This window comes from Plectropomus leopardus, chromosome 4, assembly GCF_026936395.1.
Source record: "Plectropomus leopardus strain MGB_pleo_1.0 chromosome 4, ASM2693639v1, whole genome shotgun sequence".
Taxonomy (NCBI): Eukaryota; Metazoa; Chordata; class Actinopteri; order Perciformes; family Serranidae; genus Plectropomus; species Plectropomus leopardus.
This window is the reverse complement of record NC_142179.1, coordinates 24,613,937-24,632,598: the sequence shown is the minus strand read 5'-3', so window position 1 is coordinate 24,632,598 and position 18,662 is coordinate 24,613,937. Positions and strand designations below refer to the sequence as shown.

Genomic DNA, 18,662 nt, shown 5'->3' with positions numbered 1-18,662 from the left:
TGGTCTGGCTCTGACAGGATTTCAAAGTATTATAATCAAGCCTGACAAAGTCTTCTGTTTGTCTCTGTAGGCCTGGATGGTGGTATATAAGAAGTGGTGAATGGCTGCAGCTATAGGCTTTCTAATCCCTCTGCAGCCTGAATAACAGAAATCAAACTGACGTCATTCTCCACTGAGCTTGTTTTTGCATGAGCTCAGTTACAACGGCCCCTTTAGGGCCGGATTTACTCAACACCTCATCTTATGTCTCACAAGTGCATTTAGGCCTGTTTTTAGTACATACAGTATTTCTCTTTGGACAATTAAAATGACACCTAATATTATCTTCAGTCCCTTGAACCTGACCCTTTTTCTTTTGGTACATGTATTTTGGTCTTTGCATGAAGAGCTGCAGGACTTTTCCCGACTGTAGTTACGGCAAGGTCTTGAACTTGTGGTGCTGCGTAACAGCCACGCTGGTGGAGTGCAGTGTTTGTGTGTGAAGGATGGTTGGAGGTGGTATGCTGACCATGCTGAGACTTTGGTATGGCAGGGATGGGAGTCCTGGCATGGGAACATAGCTCAGTGTCACTCCAGCTATCAGGTTCCTGTTCAGACTAAATATGGAGGGCCACAATAGTCCGTACAGCTCCACTGAGGATATTTAAAAAGATTTTCAATTAGCACCATCATCATGAATTATACTGTTGTGCTATTGAAGCTGTTAGCCACAGCAAACCGTCCCTCTTTCTTGAAAATTTTTTTTTTAAAAATTTGCACACTACTCAGAGAGGGCGACACATTAGCGAGGTGAGGACAGACTGGAGACGTGAGGCTGAGATTAGAAGAAGAATCTGACATTTGTCTCTCGTGGCGGGACTTACATAGAGTCAAGCAAAGACCACTTAAGGTGCAGCAGCTGCTGTTGACATGCACGCACTGTATCAATATTCATTTAAACTGTTTTTGCGGTGATAAGGCCTGTGCATACTTGGTTGACAGATACAAGATCCAGGGACAAAAGGTCCCCACAAAGTTCATCTCAATGTTCTCTCTCTGCTAAGGTGAAATTATAGCATAACCAAAGTGAGAGGTCCTGCTTTGTGTCATGATAAATTATTCTCTCTCTTCAGCTGTCCAATGTGGTGCATTCAGTGAAAGTAAACAACTTGTTCCCTGCAAGGTCAAAAAACAGTCCAGCTTTCAGTGGCGAAAAAGCAGCAGCCTCTGCTGTCAGCCTCCTCATGCAGAAGTGCTTCAAACTGGAATGAACCAGCTGCCGAGAAAGATCATGAAGAAAGCCATTGAAAAAAAAAAAAACATCGCCTCTCCCCCTCCCTCTCTGCCTCTCGGTTTGGTCTATCTGTAGCTCTATCTCTGTTCCTTTCTTTGTGCCCATAGAGGAAAAACAGAGCAAGTCTGTACTCAGGACAGATGGAGAGCTGCCTGCAGTGCTGCTCTGTGTGTGTGTGTGTGTGTGTGTGTGAGAGAGAGAGAGAGAAAGAAAGAGAGGGGGGACTGATGAAAAAGTTCAGTAACTGGAGTTCCTTGATGTACTTTCCTACAGGATGTTTTTACGAAATGCCTGCAAACACAAATCTTTCAAAAGTCATTCTGTAATACCTCATTCTGTGAAGTCCCTCAGCACTTTTTGCAATTTGTTGCTCTTTTTGTCAGAAGTTGGACCGTCACTGCACAGAATGATGTGTGCACACTTGAAGGTTGTTATCGCATTTAGCTACTGAAAGAGAAAAGTTTTGATGTAGACTTGATGTAAACTCAAAGCATTGCAAATATTTGCATGTGCATTCTCAGTCATGTGGCATACATCCCAAGATTGACATTTGTGTCTTTTTTGCATCAATTCATGATGTGCATGTCTTTAATTTTGTCAAAGTTCTCTGCTAATTTCTTGTATGTATCGGTGGAACAAACATGTTCTAAATACTGAGGGTGACTGTCCTGCCTATGAGTCTCAGCCAGCTGAGGTCGTGTATGTTTTTATGTTTTGTGGGGGTGCTGGGAAGAAAGCACTGAAAGTCTATGATAAGGTATTGAGGCTAGCATACTGAGTGGCAGTTCATGGGGTAGGGAGGTTAGGGGATGGTTTGAGACCGGCTTTTGGAAAAGAACAGACTGGTTATGTGATTTTGTCCACTGAAAGAGAAGGATTGCACTGAATGGTTGCATGGAATTAAGCATATGAAATGATAAAAAAAGATTAGATTCTTGGAGAAATATGAGGTGTGTGTCCGCAGAGCTAGGAAGGTGTCCTTCTTGACCTTTTTCTTGGACATTCATTTAGTAAATAAGTAACGAAAAATTAATGTTTGACTCAAAGGGGCAATTTACAGGGACTCTTGTATTATTAATAAACAAACAGTAGCTCAGTTCTGTCAGTTATTCGTTATCCACTGCAGGTCAGACTGCCCCTTCAGCAGGTGAGATTGTATGTAACAAACGTAATTACGAACATATTAATTCAAGATCACCAAGACGTGATCAACATGTTTCATGGGACCTAGTGTATAGATGGTATTATTTTTTGTTTAATTTTATGATGAAACATTGTATTCCTATAAACTGCCATGCACATGATGATATTATACTTCTCTGTCTTTAATAAAACAGTGGCCAAAAGTCATATAACTATCTGCGGATCGGTTCCTGCAGAACATTTTCAGAAGTAGTAATGTTGGTTGTTCCATTGTTTTGAGGAATGTGTGGGCTTGCATCGATGTGTGTGTGTGTGTGTGTGTGTGTGTGTGTGTGTGTGTGTTTCTATTATGTCACAGTGATGATGTGGCACTGGCAAGCAGGCGTGCAGGGGCCTCAGTCCAACCCCCCTGTGCTGAATGTGCCTGGTCACAGCAAGCTGCTGAGAACCTCTGGATCACAGAGGGCTTCTGGGTAGTGGGATTAGCTGGTGAGAGGAAACAGCTGAGGCCTGCGTAGCGTCAGCACTTGCTAATCAACACTACTACCACACACACATACATGCACGCCGCCCCAATCTGTGCTCTCCCTCAATAATCCCCTCCTCCTTTTTTTTCTCGTAACAGGGGTCAGACACCCACAAAAGCCCGGGCCCACAAAAGCCAAAAGAGGGCCGAGGGGGGAGAAGAGGAGGGGACAAAGGCACACTGAAGTGCTTGGTCAAAGCTGACAGGGCTGCTGAGTCATCACTGATGCTGGCTCAAACTGATAATTTGCAAAAAAAAAAATCCCAGTAAACTTGACAAGCTGTCCCTTTGTATTTGACATGTCAGTTTGGAGGAAGTGTTTAGAGGCATTTTGCCCTTTCTTTACACAACAGTTATTCCAGGTTCCTGCGTCACTGAGGGCATTTAGATATCAAAAGTTTCACTTATGCAATAGCAATGACATTTGTGGGTTTTTTTCAATCAGAGCATTTTGTTCCAGCCTGACCTATGAGATGTACAGTGCGGCACAGTGTATTCATTGACATGATCGAATTTGCTGAGCTCATTTGTGCATACATGCTCGTATTTTCCAACAAAATCAATTCTTTTTAAAACCGGGTTGACGTAGTACAGTAGTCGATGCGCTACGAGTAAAATTGATTGCTCACAAAACAGTGTTGAACATTATGAATAGGTCATGTGTAGACAAGCTGGTACCAGAATGAGAGCAGAGCTGTTTAAAGATAGACTATGCAAGGTAAATATTGAAAAAACAAGTCACAAGGATTTCAAAAGCGCTGGTAATATTTATCAAAATGTTATGTGCAACTGCTACAATGACAATAAAAATGCCAACTCAAAACTAACTTGACAAAGGCGTAGCACATTTGTGCAAATAACACTTGGGTGGAAAAAAGAGCCATTGGTCAATAACAGTAATTATACGATGCTTGAACATTGCATATCGAGATCACAAGATTATAGAAAACGGTGCATATAAATCCATGCAAATTCAACCTCCGTCATTGCTGCGCAGCAGGCCAGCATGTTCTCTTGTCTTCATGCATCTGTCAGCAGGGATCGATAAATCATGTGTTTTGTTATATGTGGACCAGTGACTGTGGTTCACTTGGCCTGTCGCCATTGACTCCTGTCAGGTTTCGCTAAAGGTTTCCTCGAGAGGGGTGCTGTGACTCATCCATATTTCTTCTCAAGGGGTGCACTGGCTGCATTATAATTCAGCAATTTTATATTTTTACACACTCGGTCATAATTGGCATCTGGTTTATCACAAATGTGCAAGTTTAACATGATGTTAACAGCTAACCCTGCTTGATCAGCTTTAAAAGATATGTGCTGCAATTCCAAAAACAGCTGCATTTAGGCGCATGATTTAAACTGTATTATTTTTATTAATAATAAAACCAAATGAGTCTATAATACAAGGTAAGGAGATTCTGAGTAAATTATTTGGCACTCTGAATCACTCAGATCTGAAGCAGTCACGTAATTTGCATAAGTGGTACTTAAAAGCAAAGAGGAAAGAGCAGCTTTTCTCTTTAGCTTTGACTCTCCTCTTCTGACCAGAGGAATCCCTGCAGTAATCCCTGGAAATGTTGGTCAGTAAAAACCAGTGGTGACATGTACAAATGCAAAGAAAAGGAGGAGTAAATCTTGAGCCCTTTGCCACGTTTGGGGACGATAAAAGATATTTCTGTTCTGGGGGGCTTCCATCTCTGGTGTTAAAAGCTGGCTAATGACCTAAAAACAGTGTCTGATTCTAGGTAAGATGTGTTTTTCAATGAATTTATACTATCATGCAACTTCCTGCCTGCTAAAATCAGGTGCAGTTATAAAAACCACCTCCAGGGGCAGTATTGTACTATGTTTTGGAGGATAATCTGAGTCCAGCAGTGACAACCTGTTTGCTTCTAATCTGAAGCTGTCATGACCCAAATAAATAGATTTGGGGTAAAAAGGAGGGTAATGATTAATCATGTGCAGCTTCATGTTTGTTTTTCAGTATAGGGCATGTTTGTTGTATTTATTTAAAAGACTGGCGCTTAGACAAAACAAGCTTGAATGTTATGAATATAGACTTAATCTTTACTCATTCATAGGGTGCACTTTTAATGTTGTGTTCAGTCTTGCTGAGAAATTCACACCACAGCCCATCGTAATTTAGAGCAAAACGTTTATTCAAATCAAAAGGAAGAACTAGACAAAAGGTTAAACCATTCAGAACGTAGTATATTCATAGAATATCTATACATCGTCATGATCGACAGACAAAAAAAAGATAAAAACAAACATACAAATGGAGAATGAAGAAAAAAATTCAGTGAGTGATATTGCACTTTGTTTCTAAAATGTTTCAGATCCCATCTCCAAGGTTTCTTTATCTCTGAACATTTCAGTTCCTGCCTTTTACTAGGTCAGGAGTTTAGCTTAGTTTTGACACTGGACTACTTTGCGGCCCAAGCAAATGGACTATGGAATTGACCAACCTGAAACAAATATGTAAGCTTATTCATAGCTTGTAGCTCGATTCCCTAAGATAAAATCCAAACAAAGAACTGCAAACAAATATAATCAGGAAAGAACGTGAGTTAACCGTGGAAGAAGCGGTTTATCTGCTATCCCTAAATGTTTCTCAAAGGGGGGAGGAGAGTGCTGATCAACAGCTGCCACCCCCAGGCCTGAGGGGGGACCAGAGAGGTCAGGGAGACTAACTCAGGAAGGTTGCTTGTTAAACAAGAAAGCAAACTATATCAATGCCCAGAAATACATGGAAAAAAAATAATAGCTTCATCAGCTTCAGAAAAATAACAAAATCGAGAGGCCTGTCCAGGATGTCATTTTTGCAACACTTGCTTCTAAAGGACTTTTTCCTCTTCCCTTTTTGTCCTTTTGAATAAACATGGAAAGGTCAAAAACATACAGACGTGAACAGACATAATATGCAGAAGAACGAGAGTTTAACAGACGCTGAAAGATGAAGAATCATGATCAGGTCTTTTCTGTGTCAAGGCCACTAAGATAAGATCACTTTAATAATCTGCAGTTTGTCGATTACTGTCAGAGGCTTTGTATTTAGTTGCCAGCTGGATCTTGATAAGAGCGTGCACGCGCGCACACACGCACACACGCACACACACACACACACAAAACATACAAACTTGTGTCAGCTACATTTAAAATGTAAACTTAAAAAGTCACTAATTAAAAAAAATGCATTAATGTCCTACACAACACTACTTTAATGAAAAATCCTCTAGTATAACATGGTTAGTACCAAATGGTTTTTCTTCAGACCTTCACCATTGAATGCTTTTATTTTTTTAATGATCATTTTCTTATCAAAAAAGTGCTGCTTTTCTCGTTTTCCTCACTATGTTAAACCTCTGTTGCAGCTGGTCTTTGTGTTGAATGAGTTAGAAAACCAATGTATTACTCATGTCAACCTACTACTACTTGTTCTGACCAGTCTGAACGGAGGTTCAGCAACGTCCCCAGCATTTTACTTGCACCTGGGTTTGTAGTTTCGCTCCTCTTTTGACCCCTTTTTTTTATAGCTAGCATTCTGGTTTCACTGGTCTGGTAAAATCTAACTGTTGGTAGGATGAACTGGGCAAGTGCAGCAGGACAAAAAGGGAATGTGATTTATCTCAGAAAGCTGCCTTGCTTCTCTGCAAGTCTCATTTTGGTAATTAAAAAAAACCCAAAAAACTTCATTACTTTAACAGTGCAATTTAAAAGAAAACCTATAACATTTTTTCTCTTTTTTTTCCAACCATTTGGCAAGTGAGACGACCACCTGAGACAGTGCTTTTTGGGCAGTTATGCAAGCCTGGCTTGCCCTGAGATTAGGAGTAGAGGGGCTGCAGGTAATTAGGGTGAGGCGAGTCCCTCCACAATGTACCACCCTCTCTGTTTCACACACACACACTCACACACAGACTCACACTGTTCTCTTCAGCTACAATATTGAGTGGCAAATTAAGGTCTGCAACCCTCCTAGTCCAAATCCAGAGCAACCTCAACACAAAAAAGGCTAAAAAGCTATTCTACAATTGGAGCTAAATACAAAAACTAAAATAGGAGGGAAGCCACACTTGGATCCAAGCTGAGGAGGCAACATCTTAAAAGAGCTTCCAGATGGAGAAAGTGTGCTGCAGTTGTTGTAAAAAGTCCAGTCTAGTTGTTATAAGTCACTGAGGAAATGTCAAAAGGAGACAAAGAAAAAAACTTAAACAAATTCAGTGCATTGTTCTTGTCCTTGTCAATCTTTTTTTTTTTTTTCTTTTTTCCAAAATCGAATCGTGTTCTCAAAATTGCTCTAAGTTATGCAAAAGAAAGTCTTAAAAGTTAAGCCTACAGTCTCATATTCTTAGTCTGGCGCATTACAAAGCTGGAACCAACTATTAGTGATTTTTTTTTTTTTCAATTCTCATTAAACAGAGCCACACAACTCAAGTAAAGAATAAAATGTGCAAAACAAAATCCAAAATGAGGCAGGAGGACCAAGTCTTTGCTCTGTTGTTGACTGCCGCCACTGGATGCTCTCATTCATACAGATTATGGTGGTTAGAACGTTGTTGATATTTTTCTCTCTTTGTCCCGTTTTCTTTAGGTGATTCTGCTGAAGTCTGGACATGATTAGTCCTGCCCTTTGTGTGAGGCGCCATGTCCTTATGTGCCATGAGTACAGAAGAATCGAGGGGTCTAAGAGGAGCTTGGCAGGCCGAGCCTTGCAGTTTCTTCGTCGTCATTGTCAATACTATCACCAGGGCTCTCGCTACCAGTGGGGCTTTTCATACAGACTGAATATGTGTTCATCTGTATGCATCCCACCCTCAGCAGGCTGACACAGGAAGGAAGCAATGCCCCAAACTAGTGACTTCTGTTTCTCTCGCTGAGGGAAGGCAGGAACAGGTTTGTCCACCCCAACTCAACCGCAGGTATTTGTCCAAGTCTTTCTCGGTTGGTTGGTTGTTTTTCTCTTGATGTCAACGGTGTTGTATGAACGTTGTTGTCAGAGAAAAATAAACAAAGCTGAGCCTTGCAAGCAGGTTTCTTTAAAGATCCCCGAATCAGTCGGGGGAAATTCAGGAATACCCTTCAGCGTGATGGACAGGTGTCGAGCCTGCGCTCCTCTGTACGTGTGGCATGATCTGGGTTAGGATCGATCTGGAGTGGAGAGAACAGAAAAAGAGGGTTTAAATATTGAAAAAAAAAGAGCTAATTTCGTATGCAATAGTAGTAGTGATAAAAATGGATGTATGCCTTGCTTTATGTTATTTGGAGCTTACCTCGGAGTACAGTGGAGGAGGCTGGAAGCGGAACTCGTGAATGTAGGCGAAGAGAGGCCCGTCCAGCTCCTCGCGGGCAGCTGGGACATCCAGACTGCTCTGCCTCTGCTCTTCTGTCACAATTTCTGCATAGCTTGGAGGAGCTGCAGGGCAAGAGCAAGCCACATGTTAGCATTCTAGGGAAGTATTATCAGGAACGGAGTTAAAAATATAAATCACGACCTTGAGATCCAACCTACCTTCAGGCCGCTCAGGCAGACCCATGCCCAGCCAGCTCATGCTGCACTGACTGCTGACGCTGGAGGTACGGGAGCCGAAAGGGTGGAGAGGGATGGTTCCGATGACTAGGGGCAGGTTCAGGGACAGATTGATTGCCCCGGGTATGTCCACGTAAACCTAATGTAAGGACACCACGGCAGGTTAGAATATGCAAGTCATTCTGAGGTAATAAAAATTTGCTTGAATGTCAATAAATGGCTTTGGGGCTGAACATTCAGCATGAAATGAAACAGCTTTTTAATCCTCTATAAGATCAAACCATGCTAGTCTGGACTAAATGAGTTCAGCAATATGTGGGTCAATGACTTGAGGTCTGTCTCTTATGCAAGGCAGAGTCCGCGCCTGGTGGCTGTCTGTTCGCAAGGTAAAGAGGTTATAAGCGCTCTCGAGGCAGGTGTTACCAAAGATATCCTGGGCTAATGCTCTTAGCAGCATGTAGAGATAACACCTGGTGCAATCCAAGGCCCAGATTTGGCAACGTGAGCTGAGTCAGTCAGGTTCTTTACTAGGAGAGTTATTAGCCTACCAGGAAATATTGATCCTGTGCTGATAATGGTGCTGAGTAATGGTGATAATAAGGACAAGAGGGGAGCGTAATGAGGACAGGAACACCTATGTGTCCATGCCAAAAAAGGCAGAGTGGCAATTTTTAAAAAAGGGGTGTGAGAGCGCAGCAAATACAGCAAGACTGCACTCACCATGAGGGAGTACTCCACTCTGATAATGTTGCAGTCCAGGATGGAGGGTGAGACAGGTGGAATCTTCAGCATCTTGCCACTCCAGGTCTCCGTTTTGCCCGAGGACAGAGACTCTCCCCGCAGGTTGGCCACCAGCTGCTTGACCTCCTTCATCTTCCCTTTGGCATAGAAGGTCTGAGTCTGGTAGATGGCCGCCTTTGGCACCACCATGCGGGAAGAGCAGTTCTCAATCTCAGCAAAGATCTGGATCGACTCTCCTGCAGAGTCAGAGATGATAGTGAAGAGGTTCATTAAAGTTTCTCTACATTTCTATCAACAGTAATCATCTTCTTAAACAGTGTGTCATTAGTAATTCATGTTGTTATGAGCATGGCGTGATGCTTCCATTAGCTTTTATGAGGTTATGAGCTACATTATGAGTCAGTTACTTATTCTCACCTGGGGTGTATCCCTTCCTTTCAATTTTGGCACTTAGGGAAATAGGACCTGAGGTGCAGAACCAACAGCAAAGCGTCTTGTCTTTTGTGCCGGCCTGTGGTGACTGAAGAAAAAGGAAAACAGTTGATTAGCAAATATCTGGAGCCTTTCACAAGTATTTAAACCTTTGATCCCTGGGCAAATTGGTGCAATTTCTTTCAAAAACATGGGAAAGAAAGATACAGTGAACAACTTGGTAAGAAATGCTCCAAAAATTGCAAGAAATTAAGTAGATTTAACAAATTATTTTTAAAAGGGGAAAAACATAATAATTATTACAATTGAATATTTAAAATTAAATTACAGAATTATTATAACTTTTAAGTGCTTTCCCAAGTCTTATTTGCCTTGTTATTTGTTTTTTCATACCAGTTTTCAGCTAATTTTCTTGTTCTTGTACTTTTTTACCAATTTACTCAGGTTTCAAAGGTTTAAAAATGATGTACAGACCACTCTGTAGAGTCGTCAAAGCCCATTTGTCCAATGCCTCGGACAGTTGAGAGATATGAAAAGGCTGTTTTAAAAGAACTTACCAGCAATAATGGAGTGTTGATGTCAATGTGCTCAAAGACTGTAAATTCCTTCTTGGTCTTCATTGGCAGGAGCCATGGCCTGTGGAGTTCTGCCTTTACCCAATAGCGCACACTGCCATGCTTCCCTTCGAAAGAGGTAGCCAGAGGTCTACAGGAAAAACAGAGGAGGACAAAGGAGAGAGGGGTTAAACTATCAGTCAGAAGCTCACCTAGGTGACAGCTTAATCTCTGACTGGAGTGTAGTATTAAAACACTTACGTCTGTGGAAGCTCGAGGCTGAATGCATACTCATGTCTTCCTGAATGGATAGTGGTGAGTCCTTCCTCCGAGTTGTCATCGTCTGAAAAACAAGGAGGACAATATTCCAAACACATGTATACCATACCTGGGCAAAATGCTCTACGAAGGCATCTGAAAGTCATACCAAAAAACACAGGGTGGGGGAGACAAAAGAGAATAAACGGATTTTACTATCAAATCTGTCTGTAAATAAAATTAATGTATTGAGAGATGAGTAGCAAACTACTAGGCTACTAAGAGCACACCAAAGAAGTTGTAGGAGACTGAGCGTGCAAGATTGTGCTTCTGTATGAACAAAGAAGTCCCATTGTGGCACATACCTTGGAAATAGCCTACATAGGCTGTTATGGGGGAACTGCTATAATGGGCAACAATAAAATCTTTATCGGTAGATAAATCTGTCTCATAAACAAGGAGTAATTTATTTCCCATTTATCTCTCTCTGCAAAAAAAACTACGCATATTTTTTTGCCAGAGGAAGGAAATCGACGAATTGCTCATTTAAAAATGTGATTAAAATCTAATTTTTCATTAAAAACAACAAGAGTGCATTTAGAAGAGCTGGGTCGACGGGCCGGGTGTGCTTCTGCCAGCTCAGCACTCCCTCCCCCAGCAGCAGCAGCAGCAGCAGCAGCAGCAGCAGCCGTGTGGTAAACAAGTGCGGAGCTGTCAGTCAAACGGCAGACTCCAGCAGGAGGAGACCGGCCTAAACCGGTGCGAGCAGCTTCCCACAGCCGCTCTGCTCTCATTACGCATTCACTGTGCGACACCGCAGTCACTGCTAACAAGCCTGCTCTGCTCCGACCACATACTACCGCAGTTTTCCACCCTTTTAACCGCTTCAGCATCACAGGAAATGTTTCAGAAATAGCTTGTTGCAAAATGTAGCTTTGCTCGAAGTATGATTGTTGGTGAGCGACGTATGCAACAATGTATCACCCCAATTTCAACCTCAGCAAGTCTGATAATGGAGAAAAATGCATGATAAGACGAGCGGATTGACAACAAGCCAAACCCAGTTAACTTGCTTCACACTCTGGCTGCTGTAGAGAGGACCAGAAACTATATGGCTATTTAATTATAAGAATAAAAAGATGCTGCAGAAGGAGGAAGCTAAACGCAAACCATTTGCACAGCTCACAATAGGGAATTTTCACCATCGAAAGCAACCTTTCTGCAGATATAGAGATGTCTATAGCACAAACTGCTGACAATAAAGCCCAATGCAATGTCATACTATATTCCAGAAAAACATGTATGTGCAAAGAAAGCCTAAATGAATGGGAAAACTAATGGAAACAAGGTATCAGCTAAGCGACTTTTTAATATAGCTTTAAATAGAATCAAAGTAAAACTACTTCTACTGACTTGTATTTTGCAGCTGTTTCGTTAATTAAAAAGTTGCAGAATTTTCTGTCACTCTCTGCAAGACAGTGATGTCATTGGCCACACATGAGCACCTCAGCCAATGACATGCTGGCAGGGGAGGAGCACGCGCGTTGCTCCGCCCTCCCCCGGTCCAGTTTTCTGAACAGGATTGAACCGCTTTGAACAATGGGTGGAAACTTAAGAAAAGCTACAAAGAAACACTGAATATAACGCGTTTCTGCGTCGAAAATGTCCAACAAAGCTACAGATACATTACTGCACCTTATTATTCTATCGCCCCGCGGCTCAGAAATGAATATTATTCTCGTTTTTAGCTTGAAATACTATGAAAAACAGACACTCGAGCTGCTGTCATTCATTCTGACACATTGACACAAACAAGTCATGATGGAGCTGTATGTAGCCGATGTCACAAAACTAATTCATACCACCACCACCACCACCACCTAAAAAGAGGCTGTTTTAACAGTTATTAATATCTTCTAGTGCATACTATTGTTATTAATACTTATTCTGACATTTGAGGCAACAGCATCCTCCTCATCCTCCACCAGCACAACAACAGCATCTTACAGTCAGTTTCTCTAAAACTTGTGCTAAAACAATAAAACCAAAGTCTCTTACCTCTCTCGTGCCCAATTAAAATATCTTTGTGATTTAGGTATTCCACTTCTTCTGTGTAGTTTTGCGTGTAGGCAGTGTTGGATCCAGCATTTCTCGATTCAGTCCAACGAACTTTAGCAAATCCTTTTGCGTGGATTTTGAGAGATTTCACGCGGATTTCTCCGGTGACTTCGATGATCACCCTCCCTGAGACGCAGTCCCCGCTGGAAAACACGGGAACATTGCTGTCATTGAGACAGTCGTAGCTTACTGTGAAGCTCTTTACCTTTCCTAGCACCATGGTGGAAAGAGATAGGCTACAGAGACCTTGAAGTTAAAAAAGGAGTCTATGAAAAAATAATTTCATAAGAAAAATGATGCAGTCTTTAGACACTGATCAGTATCTCTGCCCTGCAAAAAGCAGTAGGCACGATCAGTGATTTCTCTGCGAGCAGTTCATTGAGATGTGTGATGGCTGAATAACAGCAAAGGATGCTGTTATCATCCGCCTCTCTGCGAGTTGGTCTCCAGTCAAAGACGAGGAAACCCCCGTAGCTCAGCTCACTTTAAGCGACAGGCTGTGTGAAAAACAACCTTGGGCGCATGCGCAGGGCTTCGCTGCCCCCTCCTTCCGCCTTCTGGAACAAGGCAGAGAAGTGTGGCTCTGAGCCAGATGACAAGTTTGGTCAAACAACTGAAAGACTGCACAAAGAAATGTTCACCACAGTGCATGTATAGGTGAGATTTTACAGCTCATTAGATATATTTAAAAATGCATAGTTATATAGACCTCAAATAAGCCTCATCCCGTCTTATTTGTAGGCTTTTCATGCAGAGATAAAGGAATATGTTTGTTGTTTGCATTTGAGACAAATTAAATCACAGTAACCTCTAATAGGTGGTTCACCTTGGGGTCTTTTTAGGCCTACAGCTTCCAGATTTATGTCTTGATATGCCGACGTGTTCGTCTGTGATAATCCAGATATATTGTCTCACATATATCATAAGAGACTGCAACCTCTATATCCATCAACAGAAAACAACAGAGCTGAATCTGCAGGATGCCTGCAGCATAGGACAGGTAGTATTGCTGGATAATATGTAGCCCGATTATTTCAGGGGGAGCAGACTTCCAGAAAAGCTCCCCACATATTCATCTATATAATTGTGTTTGTATTAAGATTAAAATGATCCGTGCACATATGGGGGGTGGGATTTCTCATTGTGTTGAACTCACAGTTTGCAGAAAAACAACTCTGAGGCTCAAAACGCCACCTGGTGGCTATCGAGGCTTCTGAAACGATCTGCAGCATCACCTGTTGAACATCACTGTAACTCGTGCATTGCTTTTAACAAACAATTCATAACTGTAAAGCAATTCTGATGTATTTTAGTGATACGAGGTGCAATACAATTCGCCAATAATGAGCATTTGCGTGAAAGGAAATAGATGCATAATATCAGTGTCTTTGAAAGTCCATGTTTGCAAGATCCGCAGCAATCGTCAACGCTGTTCTGTGGTGATTAAAATGTCATCATTAACAGTATTAAAAACCAAATCATATTCCATGCTACCCCCTACAATTGAAGAAGTGCATCAACTGCTGTTATATGATGTACTGATTTTACCATTTATTAGCCAACTAAATATTTCTAACAATAAAACATAGAGACATATATATCGCCTTTGTGATAGTGCTTCTACACAATGGCCCAATAGTATGCAGTTATGATTCTGACAGTTTCAGCTGAACACAAGTGTGTCAATCCTTAAAAGATAAATGCTGCCCTCTTGGGTTTGTAGTTTGTCATTACAGGGTGCTTGATTTATGTTTCCTCCTGATGTTATTTTTCTCTCAATGATTTTGGGGTTATTGAGGGCAGTGGACGTTAAACATTAAGGTTTATGAATTAAGTTCTTCTCGCAGAAAAATAAATAAAATCAATTCGCCAGCTCGCACAGCTGGACTGCTCCATTAGAGGTTAAACAAGAAAGCTCTTATTTTGAAAGCGTAACCGGGATGTGTTTATTAAGTCTCGAAAAGTACTCGCAAAGAGGAACACTCTTCTTCTGTGATGTATCTTTTCCAGTCCAGACTAATCTCTTTTTTCACAGATCAGATCAACTCATTTGAACGAAGTGAAGCGCTGTCATGAATACTGAAGTGCTGGTTGTGATTTTCCTGTTTCAAATGTATGGTCAAAGTTTGTGCCAAAATGGAACCAGACCCAACATTGTAATGGTTATGAGTGATGCATTTGTAAGTATGAATTTAGTTATACCACAGTGATTTACTACTGCATTTCAGTAACTGACATAGTATGGGTTGCTTTTGCTTGTTTTTTAGGCTACAGAACTATGACAGGGCAGGCTATAGCTCAAGATTAAACACCACACAGAGAGGCTTGGTTTTTTGGGGGGGATTTTTTGCATTTAATCTCTGTGTAACTGTACACTAATGTGACTTTGGGTCTAAATGTTTGTTTCCCTCTTTCTGCAGGATGGACGATTGACCTTTGATCCTGGCAGCAAAGTTGTGCAGCTGCCATATGTAAACTACCTCAGGCAGCTTGGTACCACGTTCCTCAATGCTTACACTAATTCACCCATCTGCTGCCCGTCGAGAGCGGGTAAGTTACCCTCTAAAATGCACTGGGGACAGAGATATTGTGGTAAATATGATGGTAATGAAGGTAGAATAATGAATGCATTTCAACTGTTCAATCACCAGCAATGTGGAGTGGAAAGTTTGTTCACCTCACTCAGTCATGGAACAACTATAAGTGCCTCGATGCAAATGCAACGACATGGATGGATTTGCTGGAGGCGAATGGATATGTTACCAAGTCGATGGGGAAGCTGGACTACACCTCAGGTAGTCACTCTGTCAGGTGGGTGGACACTACAAGGGACAAGAGTGAGCCCGTCTCTCAACATTTTCTTATCCCTATCACACCCAAACACACAAAAGAACTGTTTGTGCTCTCCTGTATGAGTAATAAGTAATAACATACTGTGTATGTGGGCAGCTATTCTCCAGAACAGCGTGATTCATCTTTTTGGATGCTCATCCTCACGTGTTTCTTTCCATTGCCCTATTTTTTGTGTGTCTGCCTGCATCTTGTTGGTGTTTGTGTGTGTTTCTGCAGTAATCGAGTTGAGGCCTGGACACGAGATGTTCAGTTCCTCCTGCGCCAAGAGGGCCGGCCTGTTTCGCAGCTCACTGGGAACGTGTCCACAGTAAGGATCATGAGAAAAGACTGGGAAAACACAGACAAGGCGACACAGTGGATCCGCCAGAGAGCTGCATCCTCGCATCAATCCTTCGCTCTTTATCTCGGCCTCAATTTACCTCATCCCTATAAAACTGAATCCCTAGGGCCCACTGCAGGAGGATCCACCTTCCTTACCTCGCCGTACTGGCTTAAAAAGGCATGTTTCTTGAATGCTTTTCCTCCATCAATGCAGAATCATGCATATTTTTATATAAATCACTGTAAATGTTCTTATTTTACAAACTCACACAGGTGTTTTCTGATCTCATCACTGTTCCTAAGTGGCTGCCTGTCGCTGCCATGCACCCCGTCGACTACTACTCCACCTTCACCAAAAACTGCAGCGGTGATTTCACTGAGGAGGAAATCAAAAGCATAAGAGCCTTTTATTATGCCATGTGTGCGGAAGCAGACGCCATGCTGGGTTCGTTGACAGCAGTTATTCACCAGAGAACAAACACTCCAAGCAGGAGGTAGTGGGTTTGACAGCTAGGTTTAGTCTAAACTCCCCCTTTTTGCCTTAATTGGAGATAGAAAAGCTTAAGTGTAAAAGGGGGAAAGAGGGGGGGTGACATGCAGCAAAGGGCTGAGGCTTGAATCAAACCTGCGGCCTCTGCAGCGAGGATATATCCTCTGTACATGGGGCGCCCACTCTATTACCTGAACTACTGGGCGCCCCAGGCAGTGTTACTGTTGATTCACTGCAGCCTGTTAGAACATCTCACTGCTTTGACTTGAATTACTTTCATTGAAAGTCACCCAAATAAATTCAAGCTAAAAAGAATACTGAATGCTTTTATAGGCACAATTGTATGGAAGAGTCATACAAGATTTTTTCTCCGTACTCTAATGACAGTAATCAGCTTTTTTTTACCCAAAGCATGAAAATCAACACACTATCTGCAGCACTTTACTTCTTTTTACACATAACTGTTAAAACCTCGGTATTGCACGTATTCATTGCAATGGTTTTTCTTCATTTTCTTCACCACTCCCGTGTTCAAATATCTTAAGCTTGTTTTTCATAATCTGTTTGTAAATTCAATACTTTTTCTTTTATTTGTGTGAGTTTTATCTATGCATTTTGTAACTGTGTTTTGTACTTGATGCTGCCTATCTTGGCCAGATCTCCCTTGAAAAAGAGGTTTGTAATCTTAATGGGATCTTTCTGGTTAAATAACGGTTAAATAAAATAAGCAAATTAAAGCCTATACAATATTTGCTTTTCGCTTATCACATCTTTAGTCAGCAGCGAGATCATGTTTACCACCACGTTATTCTGCCACTACTGCTTGAATGTCCCGTAAATGAGAAAAAATACAGTGTCTCTCACACCTTCTGTCTCACCAGGCCAGGTGATTTCAGCTCTGAGAGAGACTGGCCTGCTCAACAACACTGTTGTGATCTTCACGGCCGACCATGGAGAACTCGCCATGGAGCACCGGCAGTTCTACAAGATGTCGATGTTTGAAGGCAGTTCTCATGTTCCTCTGTTGATCATGGGGCCCGGGATAATGTCTGGCCTGCAGCTCGACCAGCTTGTGTCTTTGGTTGATCTCTATCCCACTGTCCTAGGTAAAGAAGTGCACAGAATACATAGGATTAAAATGTTTATAAATCATTAAAATGTCTGTTGAAAGGTAGAATAAAACTGTAACGTTGGAGGATTTTGAACGGTCTTCCTACTGTATATAAAATCATTAGCAGATTAAAGATTTTAGTATTTTAACTTGATATCACGCACTTGTGTATTTTGCAGAAATTGCTGGAATTTCAGTACTAGGTAATCTCAGCGGCCACTCGCTCCTTCCTCTGCTATCCAAGGCCAGCACTTTCTCCCAGAAGCAACATCCAGACTGGGTTCTGGGTGAATATCATGGTTGTAATGTCAATGCCTCTACATACATGCTGAGAAGTGGCCGGTGGAAATATATTGCCTACGCAGATGGCGTGAGTGTCCCTCCACAGCTTTTTGGTGAGTTCCTAGCTTGAGAAACTACACTTTAATCAGTGTATGCTTTCAAAAAGAAAAAAATCAATTCTAAACCCTGGGACCCTTTGATTTGTCTGTGCTCTCTGTGTTTTGCAGATTTAACACTGGACAAGGAAGAACTTCATAATAAGGTTCTCAGATTCCCAGATGTGCAGGTGCATCTGGACAAGCTCTTGCGTAGTATCATAGACTATCCAAAAGTCTCTACAGATGTCCATCTCTACAATAAAAAAACATTCTCTGCCTGGCGCCAGAGTTTGGGAGGGAACTACAGCCAGGTCATTGCTAACCTCAGGTGGCATGTGGATTGGCAAAAAGATCCATTAGCCAATGAGAAAGCGATTGACAAGTGGCTCTACGGCTCTTTGTGAAATTCTTTATTATGGTAATGATGGTTCACTTTAAGGTGTTTTTCAATGAGCTGGACTCACACTGATTAAACATGACTTTTACTCACATCTTTGACAATAATAGGTGGCTTTATGGCTCTTAAATATATTTATACTGTAACTGCTATAATTATGGATAATCTAAGAGGACGTATTTTAATGTCCTAGACTTACACTTTGACTAAATCCGGACTTTTAAATGTCACTTCTGTGACTTATCATTTTGCACTTACTTTCATTGGGATTTAAATCTAAAAAGGCTCTTTAATTGTATTTACAAGTATTTTTATAATGTGTTTCTTTTGCACTTTGGATGTTTTATGTAGATGACTTTGAAATGCTTTTTTGCTGAAATGTGCCATAAATAAACTTCCCTTGCCAACATAACCATAACATGAAGTAGTCCATATTAAAGTCCTGTTATTATGAATTTCTTTCCCAAAGTAATTACATATTTTTATTATAAATTATTTTTGTATTGTTTTGCTATTTTGCTTACATGTACGCACA

General features: G+C 41.5%; 2 protein-coding genes across 4 annotated transcripts; one reads left to right on the top strand and one right to left on the bottom strand.

Annotated features, from left to right (window-relative positions):
* Nucleotides 1-5,080: 5,080 nt before the first annotated feature.
* Nucleotides 5,081-13,042, bottom strand: arrdc3a (arrestin domain containing 3a). 2 transcript variants are annotated; one of them, XM_042487730.2, is made up of 8 exons: nucleotides 12,516-13,042; nucleotides 10,461-10,542; nucleotides 10,203-10,350; nucleotides 9,631-9,733; nucleotides 9,193-9,449; nucleotides 8,455-8,611; nucleotides 8,216-8,358; nucleotides 5,081-8,093 (listed from the first exon to the last, which is right to left on the bottom strand). In XM_042487730.2, exons 1-8 carry the CDS (start codon nucleotides 12,793-12,795, stop codon nucleotides 8,025-8,027), a joined length of 1,239 nt encoding a protein of 412 aa, XP_042343664.2. In that variant the 5' UTR covers nucleotides 12,796-13,042; the 3' UTR covers nucleotides 5,081-8,024. The 2 variants fall into 2 exon arrangements, with proteins under 2 accessions (XP_042343664.2, XP_087933038.1); XM_088076912.1 differs by lacking the exon at nucleotides 12,516-13,042 and adding an exon at nucleotides 10,823-12,475.
* Nucleotides 13,043-13,096: 54 nt separating this feature from the next.
* On the top strand, nucleotides 13,097-18,545 carry arsk (arylsulfatase family, member K). Of its 2 annotated transcripts, none has more exons than XM_088076906.1 (8): nucleotides 13,097-13,232; nucleotides 14,996-15,125; nucleotides 15,227-15,386; nucleotides 15,645-15,927; nucleotides 16,023-16,194; nucleotides 17,121-17,345; nucleotides 17,530-17,745; nucleotides 17,860-18,545. In XM_088076906.1, the coding sequence occupies exons 3-8, from the start codon at nucleotides 15,229-15,231 to the stop codon at nucleotides 18,132-18,134; spliced, it is 1,329 nt and encodes a 442-aa protein (XP_087933032.1). In that variant the 5' UTR covers nucleotides 13,097-13,232; nucleotides 14,996-15,125; nucleotides 15,227-15,228; the 3' UTR covers nucleotides 18,135-18,545. The 2 variants fall into 2 exon arrangements, with proteins under 2 accessions (XP_087933032.1, XP_042344254.2); XM_042488320.2 differs by lacking the exon at nucleotides 13,097-13,232 and adding an exon at nucleotides 14,502-14,755.
* Nucleotides 18,546-18,662: the final 117 nt, after the last annotated feature.

Bases quoted from the DNA above. Each gene is read 5' to 3' on its own strand.
- arrdc3a (XM_042487730.2), bottom strand. From the start codon at position 12,795: ATGGTGCTAGGAAAGGTAAAGAGCTTCACAGTAAGCTACGACTGTCTC. The intron at 8,359-8,454 runs GTAGGTTGGATC...CTTGCCCTGCAG, and splicing joins TCTGCCTGAGCGGCCTGAAG to CTCCTCCAAGCTATGCAGAA. The intron at 8,094-8,215 runs GTAAGCTCCAAA...TCTCCACTCCAG, and splicing joins CTCCTCCACTGTACTCCGAG to ATCGATCCTAACCCAGATCA.
- arsk (XM_042488320.2), top strand. From the start codon at position 14,648: ATGAATACTGAAGTGCTGGTTGTGATTTTCCTGTTTCAAATGTATGGT. The intron at 15,126-15,226 runs GTAAGTTACCCT...TTCAATCACCAG, and splicing joins CTGCTGCCCGTCGAGAGCGG to CAATGTGGAGTGGAAAGTTT. The intron at 17,346-17,529 runs GTAAAGAAGTGC...TGTATTTTGCAG, and splicing joins TCTCTATCCCACTGTCCTAG to AAATTGCTGGAATTTCAGTA.